The sequence below is a fragment of the Pecten maximus genome, chromosome 14 (genome assembly GCF_902652985.1).
Source record: "Pecten maximus chromosome 14, xPecMax1.1, whole genome shotgun sequence".
Taxonomy (NCBI): Eukaryota; Metazoa; Mollusca; class Bivalvia; order Pectinida; family Pectinidae; genus Pecten; species Pecten maximus.
Genome location: NC_047028.1, coordinates 29,313,808 through 29,340,670, shown reverse-complemented (window position 1 = coordinate 29,340,670; position 26,863 = coordinate 29,313,808). Strand labels below are relative to the sequence as shown.

The following is a 26,863-nucleotide window of genomic DNA, read 5'->3' as shown; positions in this document are numbered from 1 at the left end:
GAAGATATAAAAAGATTTTACACAAATCACACAGAATTATGGTTTTATGTAAAAAGAACACACATTATTTGAAAGTTATTAAATGAAAACAACTCAATAAGGTGTTATATTATATTTCAGAGATAACATAATGCTACACATCACTAAAACAACTGAACATTTTGAGGAGTTGGAGTGGGCAGAACAAGAATTCAAAACCAGTGGATGCAAGATGAAGAAAACTATCATTTATGTAAATTCCATTAGTCTGTGTGAGAGAATCTACATATGGTTTCATTCCTCTTTGCAGGAAAAAGCTTACCGTGACAATACCATCCATATAAATAACCGAATGGTGGAAATGTTTCATGCCCACACTGATGCTGATTCAAAAACCAGAATATTACAAGATTATTCATCAGCAAATGGATGCATCAGAATCCTTATAGCTACAGTTGCTGTAGGAATGGGAATGGATATTCCTGACATTTCTGTTGTAGTCGTATGGGGACTGCCACCTTCAATGCTACAATTATGGCAGGAAATGGGACGTGGGGGCCGTGATGGAAGGCAAAGTATCGCAATATGCTATGCCTATCCCAGAAGCATAGCTGTTCCCTGTGACAAATGCAGGAAGAAACAGAATCGAAAATGTGAGTGCCCGGCCAGAAAGTACATGAGAGATATGCCAACATGCACCAGCTGTCAGCGCGTGTATATTTTAAAACATTTTTCACTTTCTGGCAGTGACAAAGACCTTGTCAAACTTAAAAATTTACAAGCATGTGATGGCACATGCACCGTCACTTGTTGCTGTGCTTATTGTAAATGTTGTGTTAACTGCATGAAAACATGTCCATGTCCTAGAAAAAACAAGTCTACGTATGACCTAATTAAAAGTTACTTCAAAGAATAAAAAACACAGTTTGAAATCTCAATCCAACTGCATCACCATTGCTCTCTGAACTGCCATGTTTTTTAGATGCCTTGATAGTCTGAGTTTGAATTTCTTGGGATGTGTGACACCTTTACGGATTCTGAAATCTGAAAATCCATTAAATGTACGTCCCAGTTTATGACAGAAAATTTTCTGAGGATGCAGCATTTTCACCATATACTGTAGGTCCTTCTTCCTATCAACATTCCCATGCTTTCTTGTGTGTGTTGGTTTACTTACAACCTGCTCCTCAAATATCTTGGTGATCTGTTTGCCAATACCTAGCATCTGGCTATATCTCTTCACTGTTTCCTCTGTCAGCTGTCCTCCTGCTGTCCTACTGTTGACCTTGTACTCTCTGTTGAGGTGCTCACAGTGGAGGTCTTTGGGGATGTTTTTTCTTCGACCACCACTGACATTTACTGTCCTTTCCCACATCAGTGAATGTTGTATTCGTTGAGATGTAGCCCCAGACAAATTAGCCAAAAGTCGCAATCCAAAAATCAAATACTTTGGGTGATTTCGTTCAAAAAAATCAAACATGTCAAAACGCCAGTGTCTAATCATTCTCGTTCCATCATTTTCCTTTACTGCATCGTGCCTAGCAATGTTGTTAAGACCTCTCCATAACAAATGACATGCATAATCCTTCTTTCCATCTGAAAATCTATCTATGGTTTTCTTCTTTTTCTTCCCCTGTGCAGGTGTTGCAGATATTCTATAACAGTCCTCTGAACAATGCCAATCCCCTGCTGGGACGTCATCTCCATCCAAACCTAAACATTCCAGATGAAACCAAGAGCCACGCTCACACTTGGGATTACAGCAATATATCATTGTACCACCAACGTCACGATGACACAAACAGAGCAATGTGCTGTCATGTTTTTCATCCACAGATACATTTAATACCTCCTTAGTATTTGGGGCTTCAAACACCTCTGTTACAATTTTCATTGCTACTTCATCTCGAAGCATGACCTTATCCTCAATTGAGTTAGGGAGGTTTACTGGACTATCTGTTATAGACTGCAAATTTAAAATTTCCATAGCTGCTAGGACAACATATCCTTCGGTAGAGAAGTCCAATAGCTCTTCAGCCTTGTCAAAGCAGTCCATAATATTTCTATTTACCGTCTTGAAATCAAAAACCTGCTTCAAGTTATAAAGAGTCCCCCTCTCTCGATGACTTTCAAACTTGAAGAGTTCATCAAAGGTGTCCTGTTTAAAACAAGAAAAATGAGTTAAGTTTAAATTCATACTGTACCTGCCAAAACTCTGTAAAATTTGTACAATTTAATATCTGTCATGTGACGTCATATCACAGGGCATGGTATAAAGATTCGCAAATAAGTTCAGGTGACATGTATGATTTGAAGGAGTCTTAGACAATGTTATACTCCACACTAACCTGTACAAACATGAGCCTTCTATGCCATTCCTGTACTGCTGGTTCAAACATGTTGAGGCGTGCCCACTTATCTGCTCCATTTATTCTTGCCCTTTGAGCTCCATCCATCCTTTCACAACTGAGTCCGTCGCAGAATGAAATAAGTGGCATTGGGTCTCCATTGTCATATTCTGGTACATATTTTTTGTACTCTTCAAGAATTTCTATCATACCTGCAGTAGTTGACTCATCCTTATTGAGAATCCCAAGTGGTACCTAATAACAAACAATATCATAATTAACTATAATATCTGGATAACATAATTATATGGGTATACTGGAAAACCTGTTAAGTACTCATATTGGAAATTGAAAAATGTTATGGAAAAATTATGAAACAAATGTAAAATGGTAAGCATAGTGTTTATCATTTCTTTTCTGCATTCACAACTTAGGTATGTTCATTATTTCCGTGCAAAAAGTTACGTAAATGACATGAATAAATGTTACATTACTTACAATTTCACTCTTTTGTGTTGATTGCTTTGAAAACTGATGCTCAATAGACCAATTGGTTGGTAAGTCAGCAAAGAATGGAAGGTATTTGGTGATGATACGAGTAACCATGACTTTCAGCTCTTCCTTCAGTTGTGCTTCATCTTCCGGAGAAGGTAATATTTCTGCCAGCAGAATACGCCTGATGTCACCAGCTGTAGGCATTTCATTGGACAGGCCATAGCTACCTATCCGTTCCAATGTGGCATAGGCTTGAACCATGTTTAGCATGGTATTTTTTTTCCCACGAACATGATGACGGACACCAATCTTCTGATTTACATTGTCAAATGTAATGTCAAAATAGTATTGTCGATTGACATCAAATATCTGCACAATTTCCGTTTGCATGGATGTTGCTGAAAACAAATACAAAAAACATTTAATATGAACATAAATTAGAATATATATCCCAGACAGATCCTGGCAACCACAATTGATAATTACACTGTAAGTATGATCTCTACTTCGCCTTCCATTTACTCTTTATCATTTAAAATCAATTTCGAAATTATTTAACAATGACTTTGCAAGATATCTATTATAGAGAAACTGAAATTCAAAAGGTTAAATCCAATATGGCTGTCTGTCGGCCATCTTGTTTACAGATCTGAATCAAAATCTGCACAACTAGTGATTAATGTTAACCTACATATTATGAAGTTTGAGAAATGTACCTCCAGTAATTATCAAAAGATAGGAAAAATAAGGATTGTTTTTGGATAAACATGAACTGAACAGAGTATCGACATGAGAAACATGATATGTTTTGTCTGAACTTGTGACATGGGTTGTAGCCAGCAAGTTTACTGAAATACAAAAATCAGTTTTAATTTCCGTTCATTCTGTCAATATAGGAGCACATACTTCTCCAATGATGAATCACGAAGGACAATTTAAATAGCCAAACATCACCTGATGACAGTTGAAAAACACAAACTTCCATTTGTTATGTAATATATAGTAGCATCACAAAATAATTTAATTTTGCACAATGTTATCAATAATCACTCCTGTTTCATTAGTTCCTTTTGAATAACAACATGAAGGAAAGCAATGACACATGGAGATGTTTTGTTTAGATCTGTATCTGTATTGAATCTTTTCAGAAATTGTGCATATTGAATGGCATACCTTCTGTATCCTCACTGTTGGAGGTGTTTGTGCTCCTTTGGCTGGGTCGATCTTCATCATTACTGAATGTGCTTGTTGATACATCAGTGGTGGTACCGGTGTCACTTTTACTCACTTCAGCATCAGTAACTTCATCAGTATCAACTACTTCCTCTTCCTCTTCTCCATCCTCCCAAATATCCTCAAGGTCAAAAAGGGATACATCTGACATTGTGTCATTTGCTTCAGCCACCTCTGAAAATATTTAAAGGTATCGAGAAAATCTTTAAATAAAATTTACCTGAATTGATGAACTCATAAAAGTGATTTCTCATATTATTCATCTTCTAACACTTACTTATAAATTGTACCAAACCAGAAAAGAAATGGACAAACTGTTTATTAAACATATATATACACATGGACACGACGTAGATTGGTGTATCATTTAATTATAAGCCCCCTATCCACAAATGAGCAGCTGTGTTAAAACATTTCCACAACAAGGATGGCTTATTTGAGAATACATGCTTTAAATTGTGAAATTAACATTAAATATTACATTAAGATAGATTCATGTTACAACATACCTCCCTCTTTTCTTGTTAATTTGTCCCTCCATTCATTTACTTTTGTGTCATAATCCTGTTTGATGTCATCAAGTCTTCGACGGGTGGAGTCACTACTCTGACATATTCCAATTCTGTTCAGACTGGCAAACACCTAAATAAAAACAAGACAATTTGATATCCTCTTCATGTAGGTCAAAGTATAGGTAAAAATACATGTTTTGGTACATTACACACACATTAGGGTATTAACTAACACAGCATAATGATATCTCAATTAAGAAAAAGGTCAAAATATAGGTCAGAGTATATGGTGCATTGCACAGGGGCTTGAAGCATTTCCTAGACCCAAAATTATAAATCTCTACACCCACATGTACATCACATAATTGCAATGCTATTGACCAGTAGGCATTTAGCTGCTAATATTGCATTTATGCATGTGAATAGATCAGTATAATGAGTATTGTTGTTTTTACAACTGCTTTTCATGTGAAAAACAGTATGTATATATAAAAAATATAGCTGCTGATTATGTTTAGGTTTGAAACACTACAATAACATATTTATGTATGCATAAGATTTTTTTTTTCATTTCTGTTGTACAAATTATTGAAGTAATGAATAACAAATGTAAGAATATAATGTTATACTGTATAGATATAAAACAATTACACATTCATCTACCATGTTTAAAATTTTAAAAAATATTAATGTGCTTTAAATGAAATACAACTGTTCTAACCTTTCTTTTGCATCCACCAAGCCACATCATAATGGATATCATCTGCTGTAGCATACTGCACTTTGTTGTTCTTGTGTAGCCAATGGTCATTAGTAGACATCCTATGATAGGTATTAGGGAAACAATTTTCTTGTTTTTCTTCTTTGTGCAGAACTTATGATGTTGCTTCTTGGTCACAGATGCTATCAGCATTTCCAGCATTATAGGGCAAAGTTTCTCAGCATCCCCAATAATGTTTTCCCATTTGAAATTCAAAATACTTTGCAGTCCACCTTCTTTTCTTTTTCCTATTTCTGATGCAAAATTACACACCTCCTTTCTAATAACTTCACAGAAGATATGAGTTGTGAATTTCTTCGCAGCCTTGCTACTTTTAAGTAGTTGTCTGATACCACTTTTATATTTAGCCTGGCTTATAAGCTGTACTGCCCTGCCTATAGCCGAGTTGTTCACTGTTAATATAATCTGCAAGAAAATTATAAAAAAAACTATACATAAGCTCTATACAGTCTCTGAGGGCTAACATTATGTTATATCCTTTATATAATGTATAACATTTCACTAAGGTTTTACTTATCAAAAATTGAAGATATATTTTACACTTCATTTAATCACAAAAAATTTTGATATGTAGCTCCTATAAAATATTTTTGTACCTTGCTATCTGGCTTTGCATGGTGCACCCTGCTTTTTGGAGTGGTCTGGATTTTGGTTGAAATTACTTTCTGTCGTTTGCTGCTTCCTCTATGCTGTGGAGTAGCAGGTAACTTTGTTGCCAGATAAGACCCTGGACGTCTTATTTTTCTGAATTTATCCTCCACTTCTGTCAGACGTTTACGGTTTACGTCCAGCGAACGGATAGTCAAACTACAAGAACTACATATGAATGCAGCTTTCCCTGGAGTTATGGTAACTGAAAAGTGTTTTTCAAGTGTTTCAGAAGCACTTGCGCCTCCTTTAAATTTAGTGCTTATACCTATCCTTTTATATCCGCTTTCTTTTGATTCAAAACATTCGCCACAGCAGCAACACTCCATCTTTCACTCACGATCACAGTTCCCGTGTTTACATCACGTGGTGCCGTGACCCGTGACGTCACCGAAATTAGAGTCTGCGAGATTTGAGGTGATTTGCATATTATGTGAAAATGGCGGCGGCGAGTTGGAAAATTAAAAGTTACGGGAATCAAGCGGCTATGTAGACGGACTAGAGTCGTGACAGGTAGTAAATTGGATGGTTTCGGATAAATAAATTAGTTCTTTATCGAAATATGTCAGTTAACTGTAAATTCACATTGACATATGTTTGTCAGCACCCTGAAACGAAGATTACCCGGCCCGACACCAAACGGTGTCGGATAATTCCACGTTTTTATATAGTAGTGCGCTCTGGCCCTACACCAGACATGGTGACAGGGCCAGAGAAAACTCGGGCTAACTTGACCCCTTACTCCGTTATTTGAATTCATCTTATCATTGTTTTATTGTGAAAAACTTTACGTTTAATAATGACAAGAGTTTGGACATTACACAGAGAAATAATTATTACAATTATAGCTGTATAAAATAATCGGCAAATCAGTAAATATCAAAGAGCTTTGTTTGTTGGTAGGTGTAGATTTGGCCATTTCATATCTATAATCAATGGAATACAGTTACAAAGATCGGTGACATTGTAGTTCACGCCAATTGACTCGGACGTGGGAGCAAGCTCGATTTTCTGGCTTAATTTCCGCATCCGATTGCGTCATTGTGTTATTTTTGCTCGTAATATTCACAGAATCTGTAAGAACATTTCACAGCTACATTCTTAAGCTGGTAACACAACATTGGTCTTTGTATACCGACCCCTCTCTGTTTTTCACGCCACCTGCGTGGAAAGGCGTTAATATGAAGGGGCGTAACTCTAACAACAAAATATCGATTGACTCCCTCTAAACAATTAGACTAATTCATCGCTTTGGTCCTACAGTTTTTAAACCGAGAAAAAGTTATTATGGGTACATTTATATGGTGTTGAATAAATAATGTAATTATTCATTGTTTCGTACAAATAGTTTATTATTTGATTGCGATCATAAAAATTACGTAGTACCTCGGAATTTGTTACAGGCTACTTACATCCCGATGTTTATATATACATATGAACACCTTGTTGTTATTTTCATTATTTCAAGCCTCACAAAAAGTTTGAAAATGTGCTAGAAACTATAGGGAAGTTCCAAATATTCGTAGACTGTAACAAATTCCCAGGTCCTCATATTAAAAATAACAGACATGCGTCATGTACGATTCAAATGAGGAGCATCGTTTAAAATTCAAAATAATACCGACTTATCCACAAATATATAAATATGTGCCTATAACGGACACTCAAGCAAATACTGAAAACATATGTATGTGCCGTACCTGGTTTTATCGACGTTCGAACGTAATGAAATTTCTAACTAATTTTTTTCAATATCAAATCATTATGAGATTCAAGGGAAAGATATTTGTGAATGAACGTTCCTTTAATTCGGTAATACTATTTTTTTTCTCTGGTTTTTCTTCATAACTTCATAACTTTAGGCGACGTCCATAAGATAAGGAATGGCGATCAAAAGAAGGACTCGTCTTCAGCTATAGGTGAGGTCAATTATCATCGCCGGTCTTGGTCCGGTGATAGGGTTTGAGGATACTCGGACAAGATAAGTCGACCGTTTTTATAGTCCATTAGGAATTAGGTATGGAGGTTATGTCTACGAGTAAAGAGTTTGCATAATCGGCGTTAAATCTAATGAAGCAGGATATGTTTTCCTGGTCATTTTGTCATCTGATTAACACTTTCGTCAGGTGTGAATGGGTGATCCAAAAATCACACCTGTGATTTGTCTGTTTGTTTAGGCTGATTCTACACCTCAATGTTTACCCTGATCCTATCAAGGTAAACAACCGCTACCGTTACCTGACACGTAGGTGATTAGGGTAGGGACAGCTTACAGGTGGGTGGGGCAAACTGGTGTAGGGTTGTATGAGGAGGATAACAAACAAAAAATATCACTGAATGGATACGACGGGGGAGTGGTCAGGATTGGAAGCAGGTAGGGCGGGGTTGAGGTGTCAAGAAGGGCGGGAGCGAGTTGGGTAGATTGATGAGGGTCGGGACCGTGTAGGGCAGTGTGATCAGGGTGGGGCCCAAGTAGGGAGGGGGAAAGAGACAAAATAGAACAGGAGTGGAGAGGGTTGGTGAGGGTTGGGACCGAGTGGGACCTGGTGAAGAGGGTCGGGACTGAGTCGGACCTGGCGGAGAGGGTTGGTGAGGGTCGGGACTGAGTCGGACCTGGCGGAGAGGGTTGGTGAGGGTCGGGACCGAGTAGGACCTGGCGGAGAGGGTTTATGAGGGGCGGGGCCAAGTACCACGGGAGCAGTAATTAGAATGGGATCGGGATCGGAATTGTTCACAGTGATGAGGGATTTGAAAACTTTATACTAGTGTGATGTAGGTATAATGTGTTGTTGAGTACAAATAAAATCGTCTTGATTTATCGAAGTGTTTTGAAATAAAGATCAAATTAGTATACATGTACATATGTGATACAATGTGTAAGAGAACGGGCGATGGAAACTGACATTTTGATTTCAGACAAAAATATGAACCGTTGATCTTTCAAAAGCGTTAATGAACTATAAATGTTAAATAAATGATTCGGTTTCTATATAACCTAAAGCCCTTTGGGTCTTTAGTGTCTTTTATTCCTAGCATTCCCTGGTACTGGAAATTCATAACATACATCTATCCACCATCAGTTAAAATATTTTGTAGAAAGATTCAAACATGGGACTACTTTATTTCCGTTCATAAAAACCTGAATTAATATTATATTATTTTTACAAAATTGAGTTTGTTTTCTAGACAGCAGCCTTCTTAACCCTTAACTATTCACGCTTGCTTGCATTGTTTTCCTATGGAAAGTTCTCTGTACTTTTCAATCCCAGTCATTAACTACAAAATTAAATAAAAAGGTTCTATATTCTTTTTGTTCCTGAATCCCTAGATTTCACAACTATACAAGCTAAGTTTTACATTAGACCGAACATACACTCGACGGACAGAGTCAGTTTTTCATCTTTCTTTAAAACATCTTACATAGCGATTAAGGCTTTTTGTTATTTTTGTTTTGTTTGTTTGTTTGTTTGAATATTATTTTTTGGCGTCATTAAAGGAATATGTTTGTGAGGAGACTGTACCTATGTACCTAAATATGTTAAATTCGTCACATTACTACTTAATTTCGTAAATTAAAATACTTCTTTTAACAAATTTACCTTTAAAATGTACCATATCCTTTGTTTTATCAACATTTCTTATATGAATGAATGAATGAATGAATGAATGAATGAATGAATGAATGAATGAATTCGTTACCCTATAGTAGATACGGGATAACCCGAGTACTGACGAATGCTGATGAGGGCTGTCAACAGCAACCCAGTTACCGTATACACGTACCTGTATACCGGTAGATCAAATGTGGGTGTGTACAGGTAAATTGTGTACAGGTAAATTGTGTACACACACCTTGACACTTATTAATTTATTTAACTGGTATACGACTTCGGTAGCGGTGAAGGGCATGACTTCGATTAATTAACTTCCGACTTACAGATATGTTATTTACCTGAAACTGTCTGACACTAATAAGATAAACAGATAGAATAGATATACAGGTATCTCCTCCCAACTATCAACACCTGTGTATTAATTAAAGTGATATTTCGGGGTGGACGACAGGGGAGGTGAAACATCCGGGTGTCATACAATACCCGTATGGACCTGTGAATTAGACGATCGCATTAGAAGGTCTAAAGAATATATATATTTAAATGTGAGCCTCCCCTTGCAGTTTAAATATCATAAACCCATTCTTAATAAGTTTTAACAAATCATAGTTGCTCCAGAAATGTAGTTGCCGGAAGGTTGATCACTCTACTTTGTATCTATGTCTATCATTAATAAGTAGATCGTTTTACATAAGATCTAAGCTTGTTACCAAATCCTCTTGTATACTTTTGATTTATTGTTTTGTATTACTTATTCTCAAATAAATATTGTTTAAACTAACGGAAAGTTGTTTTGTTTTTCGTTGTTTTATTAACTTACCTAATGAATCTCTTTTTTGTACACAAAACAAACCAGTTATTGTTATTTGTATATATTATATTGTAGATATGTTTTCTCTACACATAATGTCAATATGTGAAAAGAGAATAAAATGAATTTGAATTTAAATTTGTTAGAGATTTATTTCCTTGCTTCTTCAAAACAAGCAAGGTTATTGTGTACACAAGTATGTCAACTTATAGAAACCGTCTCATTCACAATTTAATTCAGCAATGTGACAGAAATAGTGGACATATATGTACAACGAAACGAATTAAGAAATTAGTGGAGTGGAAGACAGATTGAAAGTGCAGGGAAAAGGGAAGAATATCGCAAAGCAATTCTTATCATTTACAACAATATGTTGTATATAATGTATGATATATAAAATATGATTTATCTGCCTGGTACATACAATGCTGTACTAACTACCCACTCCAGCTACTTCCTCTGTTCAATTATTGTAGTTGATAAACTATTGTCTCTTTGGCACATCGACACAAACATATTCAACTAATTAGGCAGATGGAGAATATAGAATGTAAGTGTTCATTCTATTTGATGTTATGGAATAGCAATGGGAAATCTAAAGGTGTCTTAATTGTGGGGGCGGGGGATGGGGTGGGAGTGTAGGACAGACACCCCTGCCCCGGACAAAAGTCCTTCTGGACGAAAGTCCCAAACTTCGGACATAGCCCCTCCCCCCTCCCAACAAAAGCCTTCGATATAGATTTAATTGATATACTTTATATAAATCTGTAGTTTCCACCATTTTTGAAATTAGACATATGATATGATACAACAATATAGAATACGTATTCTAAATTATCTTTCATTAAAAATAAAATGTTGCTCGTCTCTAATTTCATTTAAATTAGAACTCAAGACATATACATCATTTTTTGCTTTATTTTTCTTTCTTTATTTATTTTAATGGTTTCCTAACACTGAAGAGAATTGATTAACTTTCTTCAGAGATATCTGTATTTACATATATCGGGAACGGAAACTAGCATTTGTCATTGTGCAGAAATTTGGACCAAGCAATTTCGCTTTCACTCAATAATATTTGTATTTAACAATGTCATCTTGAAACTTTATGTATCTATTTAATTCAGTTAGAACAAATGAGCAAACAATCTCAAAATGAAAATAAGGGGGGAAACAGAAATACAAACTTGATTAAAGAATCTCAAATTACATTATCACATAGCCAAAACAAGATATTAAACTGCTGTAACAATTTAAAAAAAAAGAGAGAAAAAAAAACAGAATTTCAAAAATAATGAAAAAATTGAACACTGCATTTCAATTTTCAATTCATTTATGGAGTACAGGTATGTATCAGTATAGGTAATACAGGTGTTTGTCTCACCTGCAATACACAGGTAGCTAGATTGACACCTCGGTGTATTAATCAAAGTCAGGTAGCGAGAAGGAATCAGTTTAATTAATTTATGACAATGTATGTATCCTAAGAGGTTTCAGGGATACCATGTATCCCGTCCATCCGGCTCCTCACCATGACACTAATTAGATTACATAACTCAAAAACCCAAACTAACAAGAATTTATTAAATCTTCCGGTAAAATAGAATTTGCAAGATGTCAAACGAGCCCCTTGTCCCATCCCCTGCTACCCAGCGGTGTCCCGCCCCTTCGCTCCCCCCCCCCCCCCCCCCCCCCCCTCTCTCTCTCTCTCCATCAAACGACGAGATCTCCCGTAGCGTTTATATTTATTTGTCCTTTCTTTTATTAAATCATCTTTTTGATTTATTATTAATAATTATTTCATGAAATGCAACATTTGGCTATTTTTTTTATATACTTGTAGCTTATCATACACAGCTGACTGGTTGTTGATGAATATATTCATTTTTTTTCTTAAATTTGTTTCCCTATTGTGAAATTGTCTCTTTTGGGAATGAAAATCGTTCACTTGGAGTTAAGCTTTTGATAGATGAACACCAAGCGTTTATAGAATAGAATATGAGTAATGTAGGGAGAGACAATGGTAATATTTCTGTCCTCAAATATATATATGCAAAATATGTCTTCATATATTCTGGTTCTAGCAAATAGAACAAACAAAACAAACAAACAAACAAACAAACAAACAGAAAATCGTTTATTGATTTCCAAAGAGTGTTTCAAATTTAAACATCTGTATACATAAATGTATATATAAACTTTTTATTATTATCATTTATTTACTTGTCAAACATATCTTTATGAAAATACTTACATGTACATGTACTTCTGAAGACTTCCGCTCGTTGTAGATAAATGTCTCGTTATATATCAGCGGTGTTGAAGTTTAATCGGATATCATTGTAATACATGTAGTTAAAGTACACAAATATTAAATTTTATCATCGCTGTTTCAGTTAAGGTGATAGTTTGTTTCGTAATGGGAATTCAAAGTAAAAAACACACAAATATTTTTGATATTTTTTTCTTAAATTTAACATCAAGGTTTTCATTATGGACATTCAACATCACCGCGTCTTTAACAACTATCAGTTCTTACACAGGTAAGTTCGTCAAAGAATTAACACCTGCCCAGATGTCATTGTCTTCAGATTTACAAATATAGATACTAAAAACAGAACTGCTAGACTGTATCATGACCTTTTAGAGATAATTGAAAAATGAGGAAAATAAAGAAGTCATGAATACACTCGAGACAAAATAAAAAAAACAAAAACAAAAAAAAAAAGACAAAAAAAACCACACACTAGGATGGGGGCGGGGGCAAATTTGAACAAAAGGCACATATATGGAATGAATAAATAATGTTTTTGGCCACCAACCTGTTAAAAATTAGATTTTCATATTTTTTACCATGTCATAGTTTAATTTTGTTAGACATATTTGAAAAAAAATTGCCAGCCTATTGATTAATATTCATTATATCTGTTCAATTTTTGACATCGTTCCAAGGAACGGCCTTGAGACGTGCTTACGATTTTGACAGAATGACGTCAAAAAACATGTTTAACATAACGATCATAGTCTGTAAAACGTTTAACAATCAACGTGAAGCAAACGTTTTAATGAAACGAATCATTATAACCGTGACACAGATTAATGTTTTTGACATGAAAATAACTTTTCTGATATATCATTTAAAATCAATTAATAAGAGAATTGTTAATTTGATTAATTATAGCATTATCGGCAGATGTTCCAGTTTAATATCTATTATAAATTGGGCTGTTTTTGGATAGAAAGTCAAGTTTACAAATAGGCAAACGTTTGAAATATTGACACGAGCAATGACATTATTTTAAGTCAGCGGAACTCTTAACCGGATTTCTTTAAGTGTTTACATTGACAAGAATCTCCGAAATCTTATGTATTATAACATCAACATATCAGATTTTGACAGGAGTTGTATTATAAGTTGACAAGGAATGAAATGATTTTAAATATCCTCTTTAAGATTATGACATGAATTGTGTTATGAAATTGACGACTAATCAAAAATCAATCCCTGATTATGCACATGTCATATCTTAATGACGCAACAGATCCATGTTATTTTCATAACGGGGGATTACAATTCCTAACATAGATAGATTCCGTTAAAGATCTGCCATACTTAAACATACGGCGATCACTGTTCTTCATAAGGGGCTGACACGGGCCCCTTTCACTCGTCACAACGGGATTCAAGGGTCCCCGCCCCGTCTTGGTCATGTCCCTAATACGGATTAGACCCCAAATTTAATCCCTTACCAGTCATTTTGTAAACAAACCCCATGATCACTTAGTATATGCTATGAAAGGAATCTTCGGCATTTAACAATAGATCATTTTAACACATTTCATGAAATCTATCATTTCAATATAGATAAGTTGGAACTGATAATAATACCCGTGACCATATGGGATTAGTGTTTACATAAGTTTTAACCGGCCCTAGATTATCGAGAGGAGAAAGGAAGGGCTCGGGAGGGGGCAGAGGGAAGGGAGGGCAGGATATGTCACCCACTTAAATCTGTTCACGTGCGCACGCGACTGACATTGATTAGCGTGTTGGATTGTCATTTAATCGCATCCGATGATGGGTCTAATTAAATGCAACTGTCAAAAAATCTTGAACGCGTATGGCACTAAGGCGTTGAGTTTGAATCATGTACACTTTGAATGTATATGAACAGTCGATATTGTGTCAAGGACGTACACAAGAATTTTATTTCCTCCGATTTGTTTTATGAAGTATTTAAATAAGAATGTGACGATGTGGTTCAAATTACAGTGCAACACATCATTATATGATCTTTTTTTTTAAATTTCCCTTACAACAGTTTGAACTTTTAAAACAAGAATAAATTAATATACCTGAAATATTTCAGTTTTAACAAAAGTGCACTCTATAAATATTCGTTCAAGACAATCCACCTGAAATAATACGTGTTTCAACTGGGCAAAATATTTCAAATTCATGAGTTTTGAAATTTTATTTTTAGCGAAGTTTTAGGAACTGAAAATTTCAATAAACACGTTACTCTCGAAATGTATCCACACATGGTTAGCAATGGTCCCTCTGGATTGATATTAAAGTTTCAAGTTAGCAAATACGAAGGTTTTTTTTAACATTGCTACATAGACTCCTGAGGATTATATCAGGCTTCGGTGTTTTGATCAATTCAAAAACATGAACCCAAAAATGATGATGATGATGATGATGATGATGATGATGATGATGATGATGATGACGACGACGACGACGACGACGACGACGACGACGATGATGATGATGATGATTGTAGATATCAGACAGGGTAACAGAGTAAAGATACAATGATACATTGCGGTATGTAATTTAAATCTATGTCGTGTCACTGTACATATTAATAAGGGCTGATTAATTTCAAGAACTAATGACAAAATACATCAGAAATAATTGAGAAAGGAAAATGTCACAGATATTTCAGGTAAGCTTCTAATTGTTGATGCGAGACTCTTGTGAAACATTTGCTATGTTTCTCGGAGTAAGAATGATACATACGTATATCCAATTATATATATTGTCCATATACCCAACTATATGAATCATACACTTCCATATGATGTATATTTTATAAAGTTTCCAGTATTACATATATATATGAAGGTTATTGCATTACAATATACGTATATATTTTCCATGTTTACAATTATGTTTCTTTTTTCACATATCTTATACATACAATACACAATCATACAATCATAATTTGAATGGGATTCGGAAACAAGTATAAGACTGATATCAATACGTGTCCTTTTATGACACATTCAGTAAACGACAGCAAGTGGGAGAATACATAAGTGAGCAATGTAATACTTATATAGATGAAAAATGGGGAAATTGAGAAAAGAGGAGAGATGAAAAGATTAGAAGAAATAGGAGAGGAATTTTATGCCATGACATGAGATATAAAACCTGCTGTAACAAACAGCTGTGTACTGGACAGAAAAAATCCAAATCTTTTAGAAGTTATTATATCTATTTTTTCTTTTGTTTCTTTTACATGTTTACAATTATGTATTTCTTTTTATGCTGTATCGTATTATTATTAATTCAATCAGCATGTTTCCAGTAAAATCACCCATGAAACATTTTTGCACTAGTGTAGTTTTTACTCTGAAGCACTTGTCATTGGCTGCATCAGTCCGAAGTCGACGTGACGTCATAATATGAACAATGACGTGATGTCATGCTGATGCTTTACACAAAACAATCTATTCATGTTATGGAGTATGTAGATATGTAATAAACAAGGCTGTTTTGTTTTGATAATTTTAATATATTTAGCATACATATGACGATCTTTTGCGCAAAACAACCTGTTTATGTTATCGAGTATGTAATATTAACGAACATCATTGGTGTATTGTTTTTGCTAATTTTGTCCTACTTGACAAACATTTAAAAGCAGTTTTACTCATAACAAACTGTTTATGTTACGGAGTAAGTATTTTGTGATAAACATCATAGCTGTGTTGTTTTGATATTGTTGACCTGCTTGGCATACATATGGAAGATGTTTTCGTGCTCATCATTGATGACATTTAGAAGTGAGAAAAACAATGATTTATTAATAGGTAAGTTCTTTCGCTGAAATTCCAAACCGAAAATATTTACTTTCATTACTGTTTGAGGGCTCAGCACAGTTTCCTTAATAGCTTAAGCTTTATAACTTATCGCTAAAACATTGAAAACACACACATTCATGGTATGCAGCGTCGCGTAAAGGACGTGCACATTACATTTCAAATTACATACAATTTAACTAATCATCATAACATCAACTAGACAAAAATAAAAGGTCACCAATGTGGTAATATAGACATGTTATCGTTTCCATGTGTGTCACCTTTTGATTTGGTACTAAGTGATTTGATCATAATATATTTTCTGAGTTATTTAAGGGTAGTGCGTCATCCACACATTTTAGTGAATAACATTTTAAAAACAAAAATTCAATAACAGTACAGTGTATTTTGTATGCAGAATAATGAGTTAAGAACCGTACTATTCCTATTTTCTAGGCCTGTATGACTCCTCTGTGATGTTACTGGTAAAAGTTTGAATATTTAGAAAATATCGGCAAAGGATATTGACTTTTATGCTATGTATTGATTTTATTTAATTTTTGTTTGTTTTTGTTTAACGTCCTATTAACAGCCAGGGTCATTTAAGGACCAGGTTTTGGAGGTGGAGGAAAGCCGGAGTACCCGGAGAAAAACCACCGGCCTACGGTCAGTACCTGGCAACTGCCCCACGTAGGTTTCGAACTCGCAACCCAGAGGTGGAGGGCTAGTGATAAAATGTCGGTACACCTTAACCACTCGGCCACCGCGGCCCTTGATTTTATTTATACTGCATGGGTACAAATACAATAAGTAAATGTATATACAATGAAACTCGGTGTTAGATAATTCTATTATGTATTCTGCATTGTATGAAGCAGGCTGCATTTTAGAAAAAAAACAACAACAAACAATTGGATTAAATTCGAAATAGAAGCTAATAAACAAACCTAAAGGCCACATAAATATGATATTATTGGAATAAATAACCAATATGCAGTGTAATTAATGATGGAATATTTTCGATGATGACAATAGGCCGATATCGGCTCGATTAGATGTTGAATGCTTCAGTTTCTAATGTTGTCTTGTTCTAGTAGAAAATCAATAAATTCAAGTTATAATAAATTTTGAACTTCCATACGACAGCTTTTGTAAAATTACAATTTATGTAGCTATTTACTAAAAAATTCGTTTAATCGTCCATTTTGTGTGATCTGTATGTCAAGAGTTACGCTACCTCCTGACTCACTACGTAAATAAACATTTGATCACAAGCGGTGTCATCTGTCAATAATGTTATCGGTTACTAGTATAGCTCCGCCCACTTGTAAGCTCCGCCCATTAATTTTAAGCCGCGCCCACCTATCTCCACAGCGGCCAATGGTTTTAGCGATATCACATGAGGTGCGGCTTAGTTAATTATTCGACCAATCACAGCTCCTACGATGGAGCAGAATCGTAAAATGTTGTAGTAAACAGAGATTTAGGCAACCCACTGTGTAATAAATAGCTGTGTATGCATTCATATACACCATCGTGGAGCAGCCAACCTCTATGCTATTCAACGATATTTGAAAACCAGCTGGGCTCACATTTAAGCGAAGCAGCTTTATCTTGGGAAGTTTAAAGAATCGTGCTGCTTAAATCAGCATGTTCACAGCGTTGGAATAGTATTGTAGTATCACTACTACTGACGAACCACAACAACAACAAAAAACTCATTGTGCATCTTTGTGAAGCCAGCAAAGTCTATGACACACTAAGTGGTTCTTGGGATTTTTATTCCGGTTGACAATTTTACTCTGTGATTGTGACATTACTTGGACATTATGTTGACCCCATACGTCGATAACTCTCCCCCTCATCACCTACCCCCGGGTGCCTTAAAGCTGAGCCCGTCTCACCACGGAGTTGAGAATGGCCTTCAACACCAGGTACCCCAGACCCCGGGGTACGGGCTACCACAGTCGCACGTTAGCAGTTACGCTGCCCGGGATTTTCTTCTGAGGAGACCGGACATTGGACTGTCCGAGGCCGGGACCACAGGACACCCCGGTATGTTTGTTCCGTCCTCTGGAAGTTTCCATTCCGCTCATCATCCGGACTCGAGTTCCAACCATGTTCTGTTCCAGGTCTCCATGATGCTGCGGCACATCACAACCCCGGTCACCATGTCAACAGTGGTATGCGTTTTGGGGCGACAGACATGTACTCACGTGCGGACCAGTTTAATCATATGTCCGGACCACGCGCGGACCATTTTGGGACCACACAGCCTTTCAACGTGAATCCCATGGGAGCCATGAACCACATGGGTCCCCACGGGCCCGGAGCATTCTTCAGGTACATGAGACCCCAAATCAAGCAGGAACACACGTGTCTGTGGGTAGATCCCGAGGGGCCGGACCCGAAAAAGCCTTGCAACAAGATCTTCTGTACGATGCACGAGATTGTCACGCACATCACAATCGACCATGTTGGGGGACCCGAGCAGACAAACCACAGCTGTTTTTGGCAGGAGTGTTCACGAGAGGGAAAGCCATTCAAGGCCAAGTACAAACTTGTAAACCATATCCGTGTCCATACCGGAGAGAAACCCTTCCCCTGTCCATTCCCGGGATGTGGAAAAGTGTTCGCCCGAAGTGAGAACCTCAAGATCCACAAGAGAACACATACAGGTCAGTTATTTTATTGTCAACCAAAGATCAGTTTTACAATACCAAAGATTTTCGTCTCTTTGATTTCTAAGATTTGTGATAGATTTGTCAAAATTTAATCCGGAATTACACCCCCCCCCCCCCCCCCCCCCCCCCCTCCCCCTCCCAGTCATTAGAATCTTGGTATTGTGAAACTGATCAGAGATTTCAGATTGATTTCCTATTGTTCTGCATTGTTTAGAATTTGTACAAAGACGTGAACTTACATGTATATGCCAACAGTCATGATGTAAAATTGAAGATGTTACAAATACCTTATTATTATCAGTTTATAATCATTTCAATAGATGATGACTTGGTTAATTAAGTTTTTTTTTGAATATTTATTTTCATTATTTTTTTTTACACATTTATAATTAGAATCATATCACATTATCAATATTCAATACCTGCTCAGTATTCTGAATGTAAAAACTACCAATATTATCTGCAATACAATCGAGGTCATTCTCAAGATAATATTTTGATAGAGAACAACAGCATAAAAAAATGTTGGATTATCGCATAAAGGCAATATTCATCTTGCTTACGTTTTTGCACTGAATAGGAATGTTTATAACAAGTTGAAAATCATTTATTTCTTTTCAAATAACAAAGTCAAACTCTGTTACCCGTGAAAAACCACACAGTTTACAATATGAGAGAAACACCCTGCATTATTTGTAATTTACAGCTACAAAGATTTTCCCCCTATACAGAATATAATTTTCATAGAATTTGTTTGACTTGTAAGGTTTTCAAACTAGTAATAAAATGAAAATACTTTTGTAAAGATCTATAGATGTATGGGATTTAAATATTGCAATTCTTTATATTACAGTTTTTTGTTGGCAAATGTCAAATTGATATTTTACCTTTCCATATAACTTTGTTTACCTTAGCAAGATATTGGGGTTGTAACAATCACATATCAGATAATCAAACGAATTTACCCTATTAATAAAAACCGCAAAATATTCTTATTGATATATTTGAGGGATTGTAAATACTATTTACATAGTGTCATTAATTTTAAATTTGTAGAAGTTGAAATAAAATTAAGAAAATTTGTACAATAACAACTTTAGCAATAGATTTTGACAGTATTTGGTACACAAATGTATGTCATCAATATGCATGTTTAGAAATAATTTTAGTTTAAACTGTGTTTTAGTTGTCAATTTCCATTTAACAATATATAAATTACACAAAAAGGAATCAGAAACAAGTGTCACCACACTTATATAAATCTGTCACCTAGAAATAAGTTTAAACCTTAATATTTATTTTGAAACAACCACATTTTGAAGATTAATGTGATTTTCAAGCAGCTATCTGGATAAGTATTAGGATGAAAAATGTGAGTAGGATTTTAACCAGATATTACAAAAACAATAAAAGAAACAAACAAACAAAAACAGTAAGATCTGGTGTAGGGTAATTAGGGTACAAAATAAACAACAGTGACATATTAGAAGATGTCAGGGTCTTATTGGAAAACTTAAAAGGTAACTGAGCAGGTACATGTCTGAGAAAGAAAAATACATAACGATTTTAACAAGGTAATATGAGGACTGTGTAGGTTATCAAGGAAACTGTAAGATCGGATTGGGTTTAAGAATGACCACAATCAGAAATTATAAAAGACGAATGGAGATTCCAGGAAAAAAATGTGGGGAAAATGTCTTTGTGATTTATAATTAAATAAATGTGTTTTTACTAAAGTCTTAAATACAGTTTGAATTATAAATATATATATTAATTCCGTCTTGTTTAGTGTTATATTCACAATGTTGAACTTAGTAAATGATGGTTTTTCTTGTGGTTTTTTTTTGAGATTTTAATTAACAATGTTTGTTCATATATTAGGTACAAAAATGTAGCTGACTTTTTAAATGTCCTCTATATACAATACATACAATAGTTGTTTATATTTTCTAAAATATGTAAAGAAAAGACAATGAAACAAACAGGTTATATTTTCAACAACATTTTAACCCAATTGATGGACTTAGCTATCCATGACAGGAAATATGTTCTATCTTCTTATTAAAGTGTAACAACCCAGTAACATTTTAATTTATCCATTTTTTACATCAAAGGCAAATTGATTGATAATGATAAATATTGACCAAAGAAATTGCGGGCCAGTAGAGGTGTATAGAACTGAATGAATTGCTGTAATGATTCGTTAGAATTTATATTGTAAAAAAAATAGTGATAAAGTTTTCTGAATGTGTATTATTTTTCTAGCTTGTTGACAACGCTTTTTAACACTGCCCAAGGATATTGACAAATGATAAAATACTTCGATTTATTTACTTGAGTACCGAAACAAGTGTTTTTAAACCACCTCTTGTGATAATGAGTAGCTATCTGGTTTCGATCAGGCTTGAAATCATTTACGGTTAGGTAACATTCGTTCGTGCCATAGCTTCCAAACGCAGCAGTCGAGAGGCATGTCTAATTCCCGGCCCGGCTCCGGATTCTCTTATCAGGCAGTTAACTGACCGGAAAGGTGTCGAGTTGTATATTATTTATGTAGAGAGCCACGTTCAGATAAAAACCGCCGTACAGTACTCTGAATAATATTTAGTACTTGTGAAAGAAAATGTACCGGATAATGTAAAGATAGATTTTAACAGATTTTTTTTTCTCAAAAGAATAAAAGGTTTTAGGTACTGTTGGTAGTGACAAGAAGTTCCATAAAGTATGTAAAATATGGTATGGTAAAGATGAATTTTAACAGATTTGTTTTTTTCAAAATGATAAAAGTTTCTAGGTAATGTAGGTAGTGACAAGAAGTTCCATCAAGTATGAAAAATATGTTGTTTAATTATGGTACAGTGAATATTGTTTTTGATCAATATGTTATGAAACATAGAGGTCTTCCTTTTCTCCAATGTGACCCTTTCAGTTTTCAAATATCTGAAGATTTACACAAGTCTAACAAAGAAAGCTAAGATATAGCTTTCATTCGAAATAGCTTCTAGAGCTTAAGTTTTTGTTTCGTTTATGAATAATTCTATAGGAGATGTTTGTTTTCAAGTTACTTTTCTTGTATTTTTCAGGGGAGAAGCCATTCAAGTGTGAGTTTATGGGATGTGACCGGAGATTCGCGAACAGTTCCGACCGGAAGAAGCATAGTCACGTGCACACGAGTGACAAGCCTTACTACTGCCGCGTGAGGGGATGTGACAAAAGCTACACGCACCCAAGTTCTCTTCGTAAGCACCTTAAAGTTCACGGGAAGTCGTCGCCAATTCCGGAAGGATTCGACAGTGACCTTGAGGACACAAGTATGGATAGTGCCGGAAGTGAGTTAGAAAACACCGTCCCAACAACTAAAGCAATCAAAGCCGAACAACGATCGCCAGTTACCTCTCCCGAACTCTCTGAACCTCGTTCTACCGGAAGTGTAAATCATCATCATCAAACGTCACCAGTTGTGTCTAGTCCTTCACTTCCGGTTTACCCCAATGCGAGCCTACCTCATTCTCATCATTCGTCAAGCTTTAGCGACTGGTACATCTGTCAGAACAGTGCCGCTCCAACAACAGATCACCTAAACATGAACTCGTTTGGACATTTGCAATCTCTTCATCCTCAGCCCCTTTTGCAGTACACGTGACATGTCACATGACTTTCATTTCCGGTTTTGACAGAAAAAGAACAATAGGGAGCTATTATGTGCGAGTGATATTATTAATATATTGTTGTTATGCGGTCAAAGTAAAACGTTCAATGATTTGAATGGCAGTCTTGTTCGTCTGTTTGAAGGACCTAAGTTTAAAATGTTACATGATGCCTTTTATATATATATCTTATTATTTCAAGAATTTAAAACGAGAAATTCTTTATTTTCCTGAAATAGTTGGACCAAAATGTTCATAATTGATTATAAGTCCAATTGTGTGAACATTTGTCAATTTTAGATATTATTTGCCAAATTATTTGTAGATATCTGTCAGCTGATACCAAAACTTGACTAATGTATCATTCAATAACTTAAGGCATCTTAAGACAGACTGCTATTCCATTTCTAGGTGTTATGCTGTGAATATGTTGAACTAGTGCAATGTTTTTTTTTTTTTACATGTTTAATGGTTTTTGCTCAAATTTTGTATTTTGTTTTGAAATGTTATAGAAATATTTTCACATTTCTTTGTTGTCTTTGTGATACCATTGACGATATAGTGAATCTCACACGACCTAAATTCATATATTTCATATATGGATATTGATTTTAACTTATGCCCATATATGGGTCTTCACACGTGAACATGCCCTTGTACGGGTTTTTGTAAGGACACATGCCCATATCTGGGTTTTTATGACAATGTCTACCCTTATAAGGGTTCTTGCCTTTTAAAATGACTTTGATGGAATACATATAACTTAAATATATTTTGTTTGTTTGTTGTTTTTTAACTTTATTTTCCTGAAAAATATTAGCATGAAATGAAATTCCTTACTTATACAATACACACTGCTATGTAAGTGTTTGTTTACGTTGTAATGGACGCTACCTACAAATAATTTATGAGCGAAGACATATTTTCGTCATATAATTTCCGGTCCTACATAGCTACACAGGAATTGCTTATGCCAACCTTGTCTGTCATACTCTAAACCTGGATGTTCAATTTGATTAACCTATATTTGAAGAAAATATTTTTTTAAAGAATCTAACATTTGTTGTTACGTGTTAGCTAAACCGAAACCTAAATCCAGTTACCATATCGATCACGCGTTATATAGAACGACAATTGCATTGCTGTTTTTTTACAAACACTGTCAAAATGCTATCATTAAGATGATGACCCCTGCATTGAACATAATCGCACGTTAATGTACGAGAGAAAAATAATTTAATATCTTGGAATGTCATTAGGACCACACACCATATCACCGTGAAAGATATATAACGAAAAGTATGGAACATTGAATAACCTCCCTTGCTTTATTACCTTACTGGTATATGTATATATACAAATATACAATTTGACAATATTAGTCAATTTAAAACAATATAAAACATATACTATATAATAAATACATGATATAATACATACACGATATAATACATACACGATATAATAAATACATGATATAATACATACACGATATAATACACACGATATAATACATACATGATATAATACATACACGATATAATACATACACGATATAATACATACACGATATAACACATACATGATATAATACATACATGATATAATACATACATGATATAATACATACACGATATAATACATACACGATATAATACATACACGATATAATACATACACGATATAATACGTACACGATATAATACATACATGATATAATACATACATGATATAATACATACATGATATAATACATACACGATATAATACATACATGATATAATACATACATGATATAATACACACGATATAATACATACATGATATAATACATACACGATATAATACATACACGATATAATACATACATGATATAATACATACATGATATAATACATACATGATATAATACATACATGATATAATACATACACGATATAATACATACATGATATAATACATACATGATATAATATATACATGAAATAATGTATACATGATATAATACATACACTATATAATACATACATGATATAATACATACACGATATAATACATACACGATATAATACATACACGATATAATACATACACGATATAATACATACATGATATAATACATACACGATATAATACATACACGATATAATACATACACGATATAATACATACACGATATAATACATACACGATATAATACATACATGATATAATACATACACGATATAATACACACGATATAATACATACACGATATAATTCATACACGATATAATACACACGATATAATACATACACGATATAATACATACATGATATAATACATACATGATATAATACATACACGATATAATACACACGATATAATACATACACGATATAATACAAACATGATATAATACACGATATAATACATACATGATATAATACATACATGATATAATACATACACGATATAATACACGATATAATACATACACGATATAATACATGATATAATACATACACGATATAATACACGATATAATACATGATATAATACATACATGATAATATATACATGATATAATACATACATAATATAATATATACATGATATAATACATACATGATATAATACATACACGATATAAAACATACACGATATAATACTTAAATGATATAATACATACATGATATAATACATACATGATATAATACATACATGATATAATACATACATGATATAATACATACATGATAATATATACATGATATAATACATACATGATATAATACATACACGATATAAAACATACACGATATAATACTTAAATGATATAATACATACATGATATAATACACACGATATAATACATACACGATATAATACATACACGATATAATACATACACTATATAATACATACATGATATAATACATACACGATATAATACAATACATGATATAATACATACACGATATAATACATGATATAATACATACATGATATAATACATACATGATATAATACATACACGATATAATACATACACGATATAATACATAATAAATGATATATACATACATGATATAATACAACACGATATAATACATAACGATATAATCATACACTGATATAATACATACATGATATAATACATACATGATATAATACATACACGATATAATACATACATGATAATAATACATGATATAATACATACATGATATAATACATACATGATATAATACATACATGATATAATACATACACGATATAATACATACACGATATAATACATACACGATATAATACATACATGATATAATACATACATGATATAATACATACACGATATAATACATACACGATATAATACATACACGATATAATACATACACGATATAATACATACATAATATGATACATACACGATATAATACATACATGATATAATGCATACATGATATAATACACACATGATATAATACATACACGATATAATACATACACAATATAATACATACACGATATAATACATACACGATATAGTACATACACGATATAGTACATACATGATATAATACATACATGATATAATACATACACGATGTAATACATACATGATATAATACATACACGATATAATACATACACGATATAATACATACACGATATAATACATACACGATATAGTACATACACGATATAGTACATACATGATATAATACATACATGATATAATACATACACGATATAAAACATGATATAATACATACATGATATAATACATACACTATATGGTACATACACGATGTGGTACATACATGATATAATGAAATAAATATAATTAAGGATATGTAGTAAATCAGACATTATATGTCATTATGGATACCCTGTAGTTAGTGTAATAAATTAAGTTGTTTTTGCGATGTTAATAGATAAATTATTTATTTTAATAATTAATCTTAGACTGCCCTAATTATCTATTTTAATATTTCTGGTTGATTTCTGTAAAGGCACGAACGATATCCT

At 33.8% G+C, this 26,863-nt stretch overlaps 1 protein-coding gene across 1 annotated transcript; it reads left to right on the top strand.

The window, feature by feature from the left end:
• The first annotated feature begins 18,044 nt into the window (after positions 1-18,044).
• On the top strand, positions 18,045-23,617 carry LOC117342682 (zinc finger protein ZIC 4-like). Its single transcript, XM_033904888.1, is given in 3 exon segments — positions 18,045-18,640; positions 18,643-19,192; positions 22,282-23,617. Coding segments are annotated over 3 exon segments (1,407 nt in total). The 5' UTR covers positions 18,045-18,343; the 3' UTR covers positions 22,842-23,617.
• The last annotated feature ends 3,246 nt before the right edge of the window (positions 23,618-26,863 follow it).